The following is a 17,201-nucleotide window of genomic DNA, read 5'->3' as shown; positions in this document are numbered from 1 at the left end:
CTGCTGCCCCCCTCTCTCCTCCCTGGGGGTTGGGGGCTGGGACTGAAAGTTCCAAACGTCTAACACATGGTAGGCACCGCTGGCAACCAGCCCCCATCCTTAGACGCTTTCCAAAAGTCACATCATTAACATAAGAGACATTTTTAAGCTCTTGTCACGTAGGAAGTAGGTACGAGAGCTATATACTTGGTCATCTGAATGGTCAAATATCTTTGTTTCTTATAAATCACGGTATCATGCATCCTGACAGCTTTTTTTCCCCCTGCCTGTGTCTAATTTGTGTTGTCCTAAATGATTAACTTTATATAATGATTTTTTGTTCTTGTTTTGCCCTCTGTAAATTTCCTAACAGAAGTCCCGGAGCAGACTTGGGTGCCAAAAAGAAAAAGAAGAAGCAGAAGCGAAAAAAGGAGAAACCAAATTCCGGAGGCACCAAGTCAGACTCGGCATCTGATTCCCAGGAGATTAAAATCCAGCAGCCTTCAAAAGTGAGCCCCCTGTTTTATTGTCCCCTCTGTGGTTTCTCACGCACGTGAGAGCTGGTTTGTGCAGCTCGGTGCCGTGTTGGGGCACCCTTAGGGATTTGCTGTGGCTGTATGCTGGAGGGCACTGTACCTGGAGGCTATTTACAGCCTCCTGAAGCTGATGTTAAGTACCTGAATAACTAAGAGGTACAGACTGAGTTTTTGTGTGTATGTGCATAGAGCCTGCAATTTTCCTTTTTCTCAGAGCAAATTAGTACGCAGATTGTAGCGAAAGAAGTTAAGTCTCATTGGGAGCTTGTTAGGTGTGCTGTTTTTTTTTTTTTTTTTTTCCTGTTTTGAAGTTACACTTAGTATTTAATTACTTTTAGTTCAGAAGATATTCACATTGTAATTTTTCTGGGTGTCTGTCTAATTACCTGAATAGCACAACACCATCTGGCAGCAGATTCCAGCGGGAGCAGCCACGGGTAAGTCTTCGTTGACCTTGGGTCTGACCAGTCTTCAGTGGCCGTTCTCAAATTCCATTGCCGAGGGTGGGAAATCGCTCCTAACATTCCCGCTGGAGAAACACCCATCCAGGACCAAACCAGCAGTTGTCCCGCTGAGCCCCGTGTTGGCAGATTGCCGGCCTCGTGGGGCTCTGGTGGGACAGATGGCAGGCGCCCCTTCCCGTGTGGCCAGCCGCGGTCCCCTGGCCGTGAACACGGGCCTTGTGTGCTGGCCACAGGGACGCACAGAGCCCTCTTGATGCAAGAAACTCACAGCGTGGAAAGGGGCAAGATTCGAAGGAGGACGAGGCAGAGATGTCGCGGACGGTCACAGCTCCGTGTGGGTTTCCTGGGTAGCGCGTGGTATAGCGGAAAGGGCTCGGGAGTGGACCGGGGAATGTGGGCTCACGAGACGCGTGGGTGTCACCCCCTTTGCGCCTGTGTCCTCACCTGCGGCGTGGGGGTCATGCCTTTTGCCTCCTGCCCCAACTCACGGGGCCATGAGGAGGAGGTTACAGTTAAATGATCTCTGTATTATAAAGCACTGCCTACATGGTGGTTATTAGCACTATGCAAGTTTCGTGGGGCTGAAGGTTTTTTTCCTTGTGCACAGTTGACACTTTATCACGAGAAGCGAATCTTGCAGGCAGTCTCTCTTGTTGTTACCGTTTTCCTCGTAAGGACCAGGAGTCACTGAGAGGATACTTACTTTGCCCAGTTTCCCTCTGTGGGGTGAGAAGAAAACGGGGTCTTCCCCCGCCCCTCGCTTTTCAGCTCGTCTCTCAGGTGATAAATACTCTGTCCACCAGGCATACTTTCCGAGGTCACTCAATTAAGGTGCACCGTAAACTCATTTTTCCCGTTCCTCAGTCGCTTCGTCGGATCCCTGCGGTGTCACTTCTAGGCCGCTGTGACCCTCCTTATTGCTTCTCCCATCACTGACAGCCCGTTGCCCTCTCCACACCCCCCAGTGGTTTTGCACCCTTCCTTTACTTCTGAAGGTCACTTACAAGAAACTAGAGCTAGTCACCGCAGGAGGAACTGCTTGCATCATATGGTAGAGAAATTATTTTCTTTTTAGGTCGAGAATACATCACAATGTTTTAATGCGGGCCTTTTTCTCCATTGCATTTGTTTAAAAAAAATTTTTTTAAGGTTAATTTTTTTTTGAGAGAGAGACACACACAGAGTGTGAGTGGGAGAGGAGCAGAGAGAGAGGGAGACACAGAATCTGTAGCAGGCTCCAGGCTCTGAGCTGTCAGCACAGAGCCTGATGTGGGCCTTGAACCCATGAACTGTGAGATCGTGACCTGAGCCCAAGTCGGACGCTTACCCGACTGAGCCACCCAGGCACCCCTCCATTGCATTTTGTTTTAAACTGGGGCTTCTTTTCCCTTACACTAGATGCTGGCTCTGGATAACCCTGTAAATTACAGCGGGTGGTGTTTCGGACATGCCCTCCTCTGCACTCAAGGGCCAGAATAAGATGGTATTTGTCTGGATTCTTTAGACGTCTTAGTGGTGGAGGGCCTGGACATTTTTCCAGAGTATTAAATTGAGAAAATAAAGGGCACTGTTGGTATTTAATATTCCACCGAGGAAAAGAGGTGTGCCCGACGTAGGGATATGGTAGCGGGAAGCTAACATGGGGTTGATACACATCCTCACCTCCCCTAACACCAAATCGTTTCCCCTTAGGTGGTGCTGCTGTGTGGAAGGTGGATGGATAGTTTTAAGAATATATCATAGCTAGGGATGAGCGCTGGGTGTTGTATGTAAGCGATGAATCATGGGAATCAACCCCCAAAGCCAAGAGCACACTGTATACACTGTAGGTTAGCTAACTTGACAATAAATCATATTAAAAAAAAAGAAGAAAATATCATAGCTGAATTTTCCTTGCTGCTTTATGACCATGGATTTGAAAATTGTGCTCACTTGTATCTACTTTAAGAAAGCACTTAAAATAGTGAGCATTCAGATATAAATATTTCATGAATGGTCATTTTGTGGAAAGACTGCTAGTCAACCTGATGAGGCTAATGAGGTAGGGTTGACACCACTCTGAGGTCTTTATGGAGCTGAGATAGGATTGGCTCCTTTGGAGCAAAGATGCTGATTCATGTCGGCCGCAAAACTGCTTGAGTTTGGTATGTTAGGGATTGAGAATTTAACTCCAAAATTAGGAAAGAAAAATACGCATGACAGATTCAGTGCAGGCACTGTGTAGGTTCAAATTTGCTTTTAAAAAGATAAACGGGTGCGTGTTCAAGCATTACTGGTTGAAATATGCTGTGCTCTGAGTTCCTGGTTAAATTATAGGTCTTCAAAGAGACTGCTTTGTTGGGGGTTCAAATGCATGTAAATTTCATTTTGCTGGCAATCAGTCCCTCTTATGTTGGAGGTTCAGAAGAGACCAGAGCAAGAGAAATCTAAAAATACAATAAATGGGACTAGCCAAAGTATTTTTTCAAGTTAATATGTGTAATTGAAATCTGATCTTTGTGACTTAGACCTCTATGAAAATACCAGATAAACAGCTTACAGAATTGTGGCAGTCCTGGGTGATGCCGTTGGACTTAGAAGTGGAGACGATACTGACCTCAACCCATCTCTGGTTAGACTCCAGCACTTTGTTTCCTTGAGTTATTGTAGTGGCAAGAATCCTAAGCAAACCCAGTGACAAATCAAAGACAGGGCAGTCTGTGTTAAATAAACCCTGTTTTGTACTGTGGCACATGGGTATAGCTTCCCAAGTCAAAGGATCAACTCCAGACCACAGACCTCAGATTCAAAGTTGAACAGAAGTCCAGAGCCACTGTTAATAAACCAGCGAGTGTCGATGGTACCTCTCCTTGGTGCCCATGGTGTGTTGACATACAGGAAAACCGAAGGGCTCTGAAATTCTCGTCAACCACTTCTGAACTACATGAAGAGCATTCTTCGTGTGGCATCAAAGTTCTAAAACTAATCATTTTGTGTATTGAAAAAACTCCGTGATTTTACTATTCAGCACTGCGTGCTCTCATTTTAGGAATAGTCTCATTTTCCATGTGGAATTGCATTATTTGAGGGATTAAAAAAAAAGAGCTGGGAATCTTCAGAGATAAGAGGAATGTTGGCTTCGAGGAAGGAACCTTAGAATTTAAAGATACGTTCGTTTTTCCAGACTGAGAATATGTTTTACTTAAAAAGGTTAGTTTCCAACACTTGGGTTGGGGAAAACAGGCTGTGGTTGCCAAAGAGCTAAACTCTCGGAAGAAACTGCTCTTTGGAAGGTTTTGTCTCTGGGGGAGGATCGGGGCTGGGAGAGGGCAGGGGGTGGTCCAGGAGGAAGGCATTCATAGTGAGATTTTCTTTCTTGATTAACTTCCTTCCCAGCTTAGCACTCAATTCACAGTTCTTTCTGTCTTCTTTTTCCTTTTTTTTTTTCTTTTATTTCCCTTTTCTCCCTTGTTTGCATCCTAGCAGTCCTTTCCTTTGTCCCCACATTGCTGCTGCCGAGCACTAACCCTAACAGTGACACCAAGGGTGTGCCTGACTGGCTGCTGTAGGGCAGTGATTCATGCGTGTGTGTCACTCCTCCCTGCCGCTCCTTCCAGATGAGTGATGGTGACGACCCCTCACCCCTCGCAGCCAGGTGGGACCCTGAAGCCAGCGGATGGTTGGCTTTACCTCAGATTTCCAAAACCGTCAAAGCCCCATTAAAAGCTACAGAGCTGTTGTGATCTTTAACATAATGCGTTCACTTCTGTTTTAGTGCGTTAGCGCTTGAGCCCAAGACCCTGACCAGGCTTAGAGGAAGATTGTGTTTTTGGTGTTGTCGTCTCCAGGGCAGATACACACGTGTCTGGCCCAGGTTTTGGAGCCACGTAAGCTTCCTCATCTTTGTGTCTGTGTGTCTTTGCTGTTATAGAATCCCACCATTCCAATGCAGAAGTTGCAGGATATCCAGAGAGCAATGGAGCTGTTGTCCGCATGCCAGGGCCCCGCCAGGAACATTGATGAGGCTGCCAAACACAGATACCAGTTTTGGGACACCCAGCCGGTACCCAAATTAAGTAAGCTTTTCTGCCTTTTCCGTGCCCCCCTCTCCCCCCACCCCAAAACACAGCTGGGTTGACAACAAACAAAAAACACAAAAGGAACTTCACTTAACATATTTGCTTTATGTCACAGATTAGAAATTTACACAAAAGTCATATTTTTCTTTAAAATATAAATATTGCGTAGTGATATTGGCTTTCAGCAGAAACAGTTTTAGAGTCGCATTCCTCTTCCTATAAAAAAACCCAGGTTTCTCACTTGAAACATTCGTATATTTTTAAAAATGTGTAAAAGGGAGCGCCTGGGTGATTCAGTTGTTTAAGCGTCCGACTCTTGGTTTCGGCTTAGTCATGATCTCACGGTTCGTGAGCTCGAGCCCCACATCGGGCTCCTCACTGACAGTGTGGAGCCTGCCTGGGAGTCTCTCTCTGAGCCCCTCCACTGTTTGCATGCCCTCTCTCTCTCCCCCAAAATAAAAAAAGTTTAAAAAAAAACTAAAAAATAAAATACATATATATATAAAAGACAGTCTCAGAACCAGTTTTGGTTTTAAGCTTCACGGAAGAGTTTTCCCTGTACATAAATTTTTAGCCGTCTCACATCTCAGTTATTCCAAAAGACACAGGAAATTTGCCCTATTCAACCTAATTGAAATGGAAAATGTTATGCCTCTTAACAAGAGGATTCTGCACGCTCACCACTGGTGTTAATTGTTAGCAGTGGGAGAACATGGCAGCACAGCGAGGGGACGGGGCCCCTCGGGAGGTCTCCAGGGGCCCCTCGGGCAGCGGGCATCGCTCTGACTTTCTCCTGTTACGTGTCCATAAACATCATTTGAAGTGTTCTCTTTTCACAGTAAAGAGGGTGATGATATAAATGCACTAAAATTGTTTTAACTGCATAAAAAGCTAAACCCACTGCTTACTGTTATCCTCATATGAAGATAGATGATAATTATTTCTGTGTTTTTCCTTCTTGATTGTTCAGCTTCCAGCATCTGTGTCAGGTAAAGGGTTACGTGTCATCCAGATCTCATAATAGTTCACTGACGTACAAATAACCAGTTTTGTCATATAAAAATCAGGGAACAATCGTCTGTGCCTTCAAATAGTGGTTTTCACACTTTTTAAAGTTACCGCTCGTCTCGCAGCCACACATGTTAAAAAGCACGGGATTTGGAGTGTGAAAGATAGAAGAAAGCAGTTATCCTCACTGGTCTTTTCTTTCAGGCTCTAGAAATAAATGTATTTGGTAGTGGAGGGAGACTCTAGCATGAATTTACAGGATTTTAAATGCCATTGAATCGAGGGACCGTTAGCTAAAGCAGTGTAGGTCTATTGACTGAATGTTTTGGGTTCAGCTGAGTGCTGCTTGGCAAGCTGTTGGTGGTTTTTAGGTCAGTGCCCCGGGGGACAAGAGAGCCTCCTGTAGCCTGACTCTAAGCAGAGGTCCTGGAGGGACTCTAAGGGAGCAGCTGAGAACCTGACCACTCAGACTGGCTTGATGGAGCCTCAGGTATTCATAGGGGGGGTGAGCTGGTGGAGCGGATATAAAGAGGGATGTGACAAAGGCAGGGGTTAGAAAGAGAAAACGAAACCCCTTGTAGCTGGTACAGATCCTGTGGCTTCCACCCCTAAAAAGGTGATGCCAAGAACCTGTACCTGAGGGTCATTAACTCAGCAGGTATTTGTTCCTTGTTTTCCTTCCGGTTCTGTTTATTTATTCATTGGAGTATAATTGACATATAGCATTGTTTTAGTTTCGGGTGTACAACATAACGATAGGGTGTTTGCATACATTGTAAAATGACCCCCACAGCAGGTCTGGTTATCATCTGTTACCACACAAAGTTACAGTTTTTCTTTTTCTTATAGTAAGAACTTTTAAGATCTTCTCTCATAGCAACTTCCAAATAAATCACGGGCTGTACATGACATCCCCAAAATGAACTTGTTTTTATAACTGGAAGTTTGTACCTTTGACCCCCCCCCCCTCCCCCCTTTTCCCCCCCCCCCCCCCCCCCGACAACCACCAATCTGTGTCTGTGAGTTGAGAATTTTTGGTTTTTAGGTTCCACATATAAGTGAAATCATACGGTATTTGTCTTTCTCTCTCTGACTTACTTCCCTTCCCATGATGCCTTCAGGGTCCATCCATGTTGTCACAGATGGCAAGGTTTCTTTCTTTTCGACAGCTGAGTAAGATTTATCAGTTATTTGTTGAGTGTCCATTATTAAATGCCGTGGGCAACGTACCGGAGAAGCAGTGATGGGAGAGAACGGTAAAAGTGGTGGCCAGGTGGGGGTGGAGGGAGAGCATCCTCCAGGCAGGAAAAAGCTTTAGTCGGGGAGAGATGCTGTGGGGAAAGCGATGTGTAAGCTTCTATCTGAAAACACTCAAGCTGCCAGCCACGTGGCGAGCAGGAGAAGGGCCTCACGTGCAGAGGGAGGGAAGCCGTGAGCCATGAGCCTGAGGGTGGTCCCTGAGGATGGATCCGGAGAGCCAGGCCAGGTGGGCGGCCAGGTGGGCGGCCAGGTGGACGTCAGCCACGGGAAGAGCCCGGGTTCTCTTCCAGTTGCATTGGGAAGCCGTGGGGAAGGAACCTGGAAAAGGGCGCCTTTGTGGAAATCGCTAGCGACGTTTATGACTTTGGCTGTAGTGGCAACATTCCAGGCGGAGAGCAGTGAACAGTCCTGAAATTAGTTGTAGATTTTGCTGGGAGGGGTCAGAGGTCACTGCAGCCCTTCCCTCCCCCGCAACCAGGTTTTTGAAATGCAGAGTAAGAGGACACCGACTCCAAGCTGTGCTGTGTGGGGGCTCTGTAATCTGGGGGTTGAGGCTCAGAAGTCCCTGTCATTTCATAATAAACACCTTGTCACTGCATGACAAAGGATTTCTCCTCTTATTTGATTGGTGAGATAGCAGCCCTTCTCCACTACCCAGCTGCCCTGTTGTCACTCCAGAAGTGGCTGAAACGGTAGCATGGTTTCAAAGATTATATTCCACCCCAGGCCCCTAAAAATGGTGTCGTTTTACGGAACGGACCATTTTGGGTCATCCGAATACTTTGTCGTTGAATATTCTGTCCTTCTGCCTTTCTCTCTCTGTGTCCCTCTCCAGATGAAGTGATAACCTCGCACGGTGCCATCGAAGCGGATAAGGACAACGTGCGTCGGGAGCCGTATTCCCTGCCGCAGGGTTTCATGTGGGACACTTTAGATCTGGGTAATGCCGACGTGGTGAGTACAGGCCTTCCGTTCAGCACCTGCCTTCGCACAAATTGCTTCCGAGTTGGTTCCGAGCGCCATAGAAAGGACGCTCGCTTGATCTTGCAGCTCAAGGAGTTGTACACGCTGTTAAATGAGAATTACGTGGAAGACGAGGAGAGCATGTTCCGGTTCGACTACTCGCCCGAGTTCCTGCTCTGGTGAGTGTCGCTGGCGCCACGAGGGGCGGCCCCGGGCGCGGGCGGTCGGGACCGCGTGTCTCCGTCTCTCCCCGGGTCCCGGGACACTAACCGGCACCTGTCTCCCTTGCCTGCATGGACTTCAGGGCTCTGCGTCCCCCAGGCTGGCTCCTTCAGTGGCACTGTGGGGTCAGAGTGTCTTCGAACAAAAAGCTAGTGGGGTTCATCAGTGCCATCCCGGCAAACATTCGGATTTATGACAGGTACGTATTAAAGCTCGTCCGTGTCAGTTTTGATGTGTTACTTTTCCAGAATTGCAGTTCCAGCGGGCTTTTAAAATTACTCATGCAGATTGTTTACGGTGGGGGCAGGGGGTTACGGGAACTCTGCTTTCTGCTCAGTTTTGCCCAACCTAGAACTGCTCAAAAAGATAAAGTTGATTTAATCAAAGAAAACTGGACCGTGAACAACAACAAAAAAAGGGCAGCTCTGTGTCTCTGCCTCTCAGTCTCATACATGCAGACACTCTGATGTTATTTTTTTTGTTTTTAATTTTTTTTATAACATTTATTTTTTGAGAGAGTTTGAGTAGGGGAGGGGCCGAGAGAGAGAGTCACAGATCCTAAAGCAGACTCCAGGTGCTGAACTGTCAGCACAGAACCCGATGCGGAGCTCGAATTTGAGAACCTCAAGATCATGCCCTGACCCAAAGTCAGATGCTTAACCGACTGAGCCACCCAGGCACCCCACACACTCAGATGTTTTATGTGTGTGTCTGAATAAAGATATAAATAGGTATTTCATACTTATTTCTAGAGAAAAAAAATTATCTTAATAAATTTTAGGAGAGATTTTTTAAAAATCTTTTTATCCATTGGATAACTATGTTGTGTTTTTGCTCCGGTCTTTAGCCCAGAAAGTCAGAGAGCTAATCCATAACAGGTCTGTTTACCTTTCATTGTACTGGGTTACTTGATTTGCTGCTCAAAAACTTTTGATGTCAAGGTATCTTGGTGCCAAATGAAATGCCCGTGTATCTAGAACCAGCGCAGGAAATGGGCTTTGAAGCCCTGAAAGGTTTACCGTAGCTCAGAAAATTACCAGCTTCTGTGTGGCCAAGGTACCTGTTGGGGACCTAGGAATTGCATTAGATTCCAGTGCAACATCTTACCAGATTCTGCATCTGGGTGACCCCGTTCTTGTCCTCATTGCATACATTACAGGAAAAACAGATGTAGAAACTTGGAGGTACATCTTATCCACTTTCTAAAGTGAAAACTTACAAAAGATCAAAGTCCTCCAATGTCTTCAGGACAAGGGGGTCTGGGTCTCCATGGCCTATAGTGATAGTTATTTTGGCAGGGGATATATGGGGAATAGAGTATCAATCGGAGTTTGTGAAATGTCTGAACGATGGGCTGTTTTTCTTTAATATTCTGTTGAAGGAGGTCTCTCGGTTTCTTATTCTTTGCAATTTTATGGGAGTTGTCTTGTTTTTAAAAACATTTTCGTCTTATGTTTGCTCTACTTTTTGACATCTTTCTTAGTGTGAAGAAGATGGTAGAAATCAACTTTCTTTGTGTTCATAAGAAATTGAGATCAAAGCGGGTAGCCCCAGTGTTAATTCGAGAAATAACCAGAAGAGTAAACCTGGAAGGTATTTTTCAGGCCGTTTATACCGCTGGAGTGGTTCTTCCCAAGCCAGTGGCCACATGCAGGTAATAGTGCCACGCGCTCACCTTGAATCTTGCCTCCCGCCGTGTGGCTACCAGTAGTATTCTCCCATGTAACCGGGAAACTTTGCCTTACCTGTTCTTTTGTAGCTGGTTTGGTAGCAGAGGTGGAGACCAGACCCAAGCACCACTGAGACCAGTGTTCTTTCCATTCTACCATACAGCCACTTGGCGATAAAAAGAGGTTTTAACATTTTCCTGCTAACAGTGCCGGTTCTGTATTCCTGCGTCTCTTCTGTTGGAAAGACTAGTGCTGCCCCTACCTTGGGGAACCCAGGGCACCGTGGTCTTGAAATTCAAATGTCCAGAGTACTACCATTTTTCTTCCTTCCAAACGCTTAGATTTACGCGCTGTTCTGCACTGCTCTCAGGAACTGTTCCAGAAGTTTGGTAAACACCAGTTGAGAAGCCCAAACAGACTTGCTTGCTAAGAGCAGGAAGAGCTTAAGCTCTTTTTAGGAGTTCATCTGTTCTCATCACGCTTTCAGAGGTTAATCCAGGGAGAAAATGGTTTATCAGATTTCTCCCTTGACTAACCTGTTCGTGAAGCATCGGAAGGAGTTTCTCTCCCTTGACTGTTTTTGACTCAAATAAGATGAAATTTCCACTAAACAGTAAAAAATGTGAAACTATAAAATGACTTGTCTCCCATTCAACTAGTTATATACTTCACAGGTAGATCTTAATACAAATCATCTGTCTAAACTGGAATCACTTAAGAAACTCAAGGTCGTTTCTCAGAAAGTTGTTTTCTTTGATGTGCGTGATATGAAAGCAATGGCTACTCATTTAGAGGGGATGTTTTCATATGTTTTTAGAACTTCTTAGTTTGCTTTCTGTAGAATCAGCAGTGGTCGTTAAATACTTGCAGACCGGGCATTTTTAACTTTATCTTACAGTTTTATGATAGCTCTTTACTGGCAGAGATGAAAGGTCACAAACTACAAAGGAATGTAACTGGAAAGCAGGACATGTTTTAGATGTAAAAAAACCAAGCTAATTATACAAGAACAGGGCCAGCATCCAACACTGCACAGGGGGCAGCAAGGGTGTTCGTTAAATGCCTCTATGATGACTGAGCTGAGACAAAGAGTAAAAGCTGGTAGAGTTAGAAAATCGATGAGATTTTAAAACCTTCGTTGTATTCCAGATACTGGCATCGATCGCTAAACCCCAGAAAATTGGTAGAAGTGAAATTTTCTCACTTGAGTAGAAATATGACTTTACAGAGAACAATGAAGCTCTACAGACTTCCGGATGTAAGTAAGAATGTTCTGGAGTTTTTCGAAGCTGTAACAGCTAAAGCTTTTAATGTAGAAAAAGATTATTTGCAAGAGTCCTAAAAACTGGCTCATGTGTTTGAGGATGTGAATATGTAGCTTTTTAGAATTCTGGGTGAGGAAAATCAGGGAGCTTATTTGAATATACCAGGGTTTTATTTTGTTTTGTTTAAGGCTTTTTAAGTCTTCAGTTTGTGGTTGGATGGGATTGAACTCAAGACATGTAAGTTTTGAAATTTTGAGTGTTTACCATCTGTTACGTAAAAAGAAAGAAAAGTTGAGGCTTCTGATGCTGTCTTAACACAAAGGAACTAAGGAATAAGGCTTAGAGGAGAGGCCAAGGAGAGGAAATAGTATTTCATTAAATTATCTTTTTAAACTAGCAAATTCTCAACATGGTAAGTTGTCTTTTAATAGGGGAAAAGTTAAACGTGCTTACGAGTGTTGCCTTATTTGGGGCTTGGATGGTGTATTAATTTTCTATTGCTGTGTAACAAATTGCTGCAAGTTTAGCAGTTTATTTTATTTTATTTATTTTTTGAGAGAGAAAGTGCTAGGGAGGGGCAGAGAGAGAGAGTCTTAAGCAGTCTCCATGCCCAGTGCAGAGCCTGACGCAGGGCTCAGTCTCAGTCTCATGACCATGAGATCATGACCAGAGCTGAAATCAAGAGTTGGCTGCTTAACCAACTGAGCCATCCGGGGGCCCCAGTTTAGCAGTTTAAAACATACATTTATAATTTCCCAAGTTCTGTGGGTCGGGAGTCAAAGCCCAGCTTGCCCGAGGCCTCTGCCTCAGGGTCTCTCGTGAAGTTCTCTCAAGGTACCAGCCAGGGCTGGGTCTCATCTGAAAATTTGACTGGGGTCCACTTCCAACTCACATGGCTGTTAGCAGGCTTGAGTTTTTGCAGACGGTGGGACCGAGGGCTTTTAATTCCTTGCTGGCTGCCAGTCAGAGGCCTCCCTCAGTTCTTTGCCAGATGGGCTTCCCCATAGGGCAGCAGCTGACAACATGGCAGCTTGCTCCATCCAAGCCAGTGAGGGAGAGAGAGTCTACAGATTGAATCTGCTCACAAGATGGAAATTAGAACCTTATGTAGTCGTTCATGAAAGTGACAGCCAACCACCGTTGCTGTATTTCACTGTTTAGAAGTGAGTCACAGGTCCCACCCACACTCAGGAGGAGCACAGGGGTGTGAACACCAGGAGGTGGCATCACTTGGGGGCCATCTTGGAATCTGTCCATCACAGATGGGATCTTTTCATTTGAAGTTTTGATTTCATCAGAGCTCTTCTTTCTTTTGGGTTGTTAGAAAGTGGTTCAGCGAATATTTTAGCTTGATTGGGAGATTGGGAGGGCTTCAGCTGTCTGTAGTGGCCTTTCTGGGTTCAGTAGACCCTAGTTCCTTTTGTCATTTGGCCATTGCGTGTTTACCAAGTACATGTAATCAGTAGTTGCCACACGAATTGGTGTATTTTGTTTTGTTTTGTTTTGTTTTTATGCTTATTTATTTTGAGAGAGAGCAAGCAGGGGAGCGGCAGAGAGAGAGAGAGAGAGAGAGAGAGAGAGAGAGAGAGAGAGAGAATCACAAGCAGGCTCCGTGCTGTCAGCTCAGAGCCCGAAGTGGGGCTTGAACCCATGAACCGTGAGATTGTGACCTGAGCTGAAACCAAGAGTCAGATGCTTAACCAGCTGAGCCACCCAGGTGCCCCTTGATGTATTTTTTCTGATGACAGACAGGAATCAACTAATTTCTGACCTTAAGCAGAATTTCATAAGGACAAAACCGGAGGGAGGTGAAGGAAACCAATCGCCAGAGATACCAAGATCATCATTCCAGGCTTCGCAACATGGCAGAAGGATCAGAAGGCCTCTTCTTCCCTTGTCTTAACTGTTTTTGTAGAGAGTGGGGCGCAAGCCAATTAACTCACCTCCTCTGAGGCCATGATGGGAGAGGAAACATAGATCAGAAGAGAGGAAGATAAAAACTGCAGCAACGGGACAGGGGAGGGTCCACATGCCCTGGGGCTGGAGCGGCAGAAGGGAGGGTGGGCCCGCGTGTGGAGATGCACGCACCCACCGAACTGCAGAAGTAGGAAGACCTTCAAAGATGTCACACTGTCAACATGACAGCTAATGTTTACTGGCCAGGATTCTTTTGAAGCCAACCGCCGAGACCTGGAGTGACCCGAGAGGGACAGAGTCACGTAGAGGCGCAGGCGGCCGTGAGCACAGCACACAGCTAAGACGAAACACCCCCTCTGCGGGCACCGGCTGTCGTCAGCGTCCTCCTTCCAGCTGTTAGAAAGACTCCGCCGTCCGGGCGTTGGAGTTGGAAACCCGCAGGCGTGCCTACAGTTTTCACGGGGGGCTCGTGCTGTGCTGTGGTGGTCTCCCCGAATTTCATTTTTCTGAACCCAAAGCCGTCCAGCTTGTGTGTAAGGAAAGTGCCTGCTTACGTGTCGGTTGTAGAAGGAGTTTTAATACCTCTCATCGGGTTTTTTTCAGGGTGATTAGAATCTGAGCTGGTAAGAGGATTTTTGACTTTTGTCCTTCGTCCTTTACGTTTTTACACAAAAATCGATCAACTCAGGTAACAGTTCTAACAAGCTGGTAACAAGTCACTGACTGGTCAGGCACTGGGTTTTTGTTCTTGTTTTTTCCCAGTAAATTGAAGTTGACAGAGTGCTGTCACGCATGTCGTTCGCTGTGTTCTCACGACAGCCTTGTGAAGCTGGTGTGCCTCGTCTGCGTTTTCCTGTGAGAAGATGGAGGCCCGTGCAGGTCGACACGGGCCCGTCACCGACCGGTGGGGACTCGGGGTGCGCACCCCAGACACCCGCGTTTCACCTGTTAGACCCCTGAGCTCCCGCTTCCGTCACCTCTGACGCCCCCGGGGGGCGGCATGGCCCGGTCCCGTCGGGCGTCCCTACCTGCCGTCACTGGAGCACAGGCACACACAGGAAAGGATGGTCGACAGGGTCCGGGCGGGAGCTCTCTGGTGTGTGTGTCAGTCTCCCTCCCTGCATCCCGTTACAGGGAAGGAGAGGAAAAGGGAGAGTAAGATAATGGCGGAAAGGAGGGCAGAAGAGGTGAGAGTACAGATAGTAGAAAACTGGAAGGTGCCCACGGCAGCCACCTGAGGGTCTGCCTCTTGAGGGCCTGCTGGACAGTGCTGGGGCACCTGGCGGGCTCAGTCGGTGGAGCATGCGACTCTTGGTCCCGGGGTTGTGAGTCTGAGCCCCCCCGTAGGGTACAGAGATTACTTAAAAATGAAATCTTTTTTAAAAAAACTTATTTATTTAAATTCAAGTTAGTTAACATAGTGTAGTGTTGGTTTCAGGAATAGAATGCGGTGATTCATCTCTTACATACAACACCCAGTGCTCAATCCAGCGAGTGACCTCCTTAATGCCTGTCACCCGTTTGGCCCATCCCCCACCCATCTCCCCTCCAGCAACCCTCAGTTTGTTCTCTGTATTTAAGAGTTTCTTACGGTTTGCCTCCGTCTCTTTTTTATCTTATTTTTCTTTCTTTTCCCCTATATTCATCCATCTTGGTTCTTCAATTACACATGAGTGAAATCAGAGGATATCGGTCTTTTTCTGACTGACTTATTTCGCTTAGCATAATACATTCTAGTTCCATCCACGTTGCAATTGGCAAGATTTCATTCTTTTTCATTGCCAAGTAATACTCGTGTGTGAGTGTGTGAGTGTGTGTGTGTGTACACGTTTACACCACATCTCATTCATCCACTTGTCAGTTGATGGACATTTGGGCCCTTTCCGTAATTTGGCTGTTGTTGAGAGTGCTGCTGTAAACACTGGGGTACATGTGCCCTGTCAAGTCAGGAATTTTGTATCCTTTAGATAAATACCTAGCAGTGCATTTGCTAGGTCATAGGGTTTAAAACTAAAATCTTAAAAAGCAGCAGCGGCAGCTGGATACTGCAGTGCTTACCACACCACGGCCGCCCCTCCTAGGGGCCCAGGTGGGTGATTTTAAGCAATCGTGTGATTTAAGAACATTTTTGTACCATGGCGTGTAAGAAGAACCTTCCCGAATACACCTTTTGCTCTGGGTCAGTCTCATCTTCCGATTCGTCATTACTGTTTCCGCTTCATGTCTTATTTGTCGTATTCGTGGAGTTCTTAACACAGGAGCTAGGTTGTTATGGCGAGCGCGGTACTAGATAGACACCGCGTGTGCACGGCCTCATTTCTTACTCGGAACAGTCAGAGAGGGGCGGGGCGTTCGCCCGGTTTCACGGAAGAGAGCAATGAAATTGCTTTGCCCAGAGTCTCCTAGGTGGGAGAGAACCGCACAGGCCCATGCCGTGACCTCTGCTCTCTGAGATGCTGGGGCCAAGCCTGTCCCTGCCCTGTGAACGTTGGCTTGGTTTTATGTTTGCTGTCGGATATTTTTTTTTTTTGGTCAGTGCTCCTAAAGGTGAAGGCACTTAATGTAGGCAAAACACTGCAGGCAGGTTAATGTCCCAGTGTCCCCCCTCGGTGCTGCTGGCAGGACACACTTAGGAAGACGTCCTGAGACCCAGTGTTCTGCCTTCAGTAGCCACAGAAGCGTTCTTTGCCATTTAGCACCCTCCTGCTGCCTTTTTAAAGCCAATAACCGTAATCACTGCTTCCATCTCTGCTCTGGAATCTTGGCTCTAAGACAGTTTACACCACATAGCTCGACAGAGAACAACACAGCTTCTGTTTCTTAATAGAGCGCTGAGCCTTTTTTCTCTGATGTACTGATAAGCAGATTTTACACATATTTCAGTGAACAGAGTCCGAATGATGCATGTTAGTTGGACCCTGGGAAAGTAAGTCTGATTGAGACCACAGAGTTTGCTTATGAAACGTTGGATTTTCTCAGTCACTAGAAATGTCTTTGTTTTTTATTGAATTCTCCGAAACATGACCACCTTACTCTTTTGGGTTATGCCTAAACTTAATCATTTTTTATCCAGGCTTAGCGTTCTCCCCCCCCCTTTCTGAGGACCACAGCTATAACTTGAGGGTTTATTTCACATTTTAAAATTTATTTCTTGCTTCTGTAGATGTTTTGGAGAGTGTGTGACTTTATGATGTTAGAAGCAAGTTTAGGGACTGAGACACATAGCCATTATGAGCCAGCAAAAATAAATATTCTTCCTCTGTTTTCTGGGATCTTGCCTTTTTTTTTTTTTTTAATGCTTATTTATTTATTTTGAGACAGAGTGTGAGCAAGAGAGGGTCAGAGAGAGAGGGAAGGAGAGAATCCCAAGCAGGCTCCATGCCATCAGTGCAGAGCCCAATGTGAGGCACAAACTGTGAGATCGCATGACCTGAGCTGAAACCAAGAGTCGCTTAACTGACTGAGCCACCCAGGCTCCCCTTGCATTTTTCTTATAGCTGATACTGTCTGATGTTCCTTTAAAAAAAAAAAAAAAAAAAAATTCTGCATAAAAGCACTTGAAGTGCTTACAAATTGCCCAGTGCATATACATTCTCTCTGCCTGTTTGCCCAAACACTGTTTCCCTGAGTTTTCCATTCTCAGTTCTACCACCCCTTATTCTCACCTTTGGAGACCTGAGTCAACACTTCTCGAAGTGTAGTCCTGGGACCCTGGAAGTCCTCGAGTCTGTTGTAGAGGAGTCTGTGATGTCAACACTATTTTTGTAATAACATTGAAACATAAAATGCATTTTTCGCTGAAATTATCTTGCAGATGTGCTGTGAAGTCTACCAGTGGTCGTATGGAATGTGTGCTCCA

At 46.0% G+C, this 17,201-nt stretch overlaps 1 protein-coding gene across 3 annotated transcripts in view; it reads left to right on the top strand.

Annotated features, from left to right (window-relative positions):
- The window catches only part of NMT2 (N-myristoyltransferase 2), a 74,533-nt gene that overhangs the window by 43,896 nt on the left and 13,436 nt on the right, over window positions 1-17,201 (top strand). For all 3 annotated transcript variants that reach the window (XM_049624656.1, XM_049624657.1, XM_049624658.1), the window contains exons 2-8: window positions 353-488; window positions 4,890-5,034; window positions 8,141-8,259; window positions 8,356-8,447; window positions 8,573-8,689; window positions 9,974-10,144; window positions 11,310-11,418. In XM_049624656.1, coding sequence (XP_049480613.1) covers window positions 353-488; window positions 4,890-5,034; window positions 8,141-8,259; window positions 8,356-8,447; window positions 8,573-8,689; window positions 9,974-10,144; window positions 11,310-11,418 — 889 coding nt within the window. The remainder of the gene's footprint in view (window positions 1-352; window positions 489-4,889; window positions 5,035-8,140; window positions 8,260-8,355; window positions 8,448-8,572; window positions 8,690-9,973; window positions 10,145-11,309; window positions 11,419-17,201) is intronic.

Source organism: Panthera uncia, chromosome B4 (genome assembly GCF_023721935.1).
Source record: "Panthera uncia isolate 11264 chromosome B4, Puncia_PCG_1.0, whole genome shotgun sequence".
Taxonomy (NCBI): Eukaryota; Metazoa; Chordata; class Mammalia; order Carnivora; family Felidae; genus Panthera; species Panthera uncia.
Note: the sequence above shows the minus strand (reverse complement) of the source record. Positions and strands in the feature narration are given on the sequence as shown.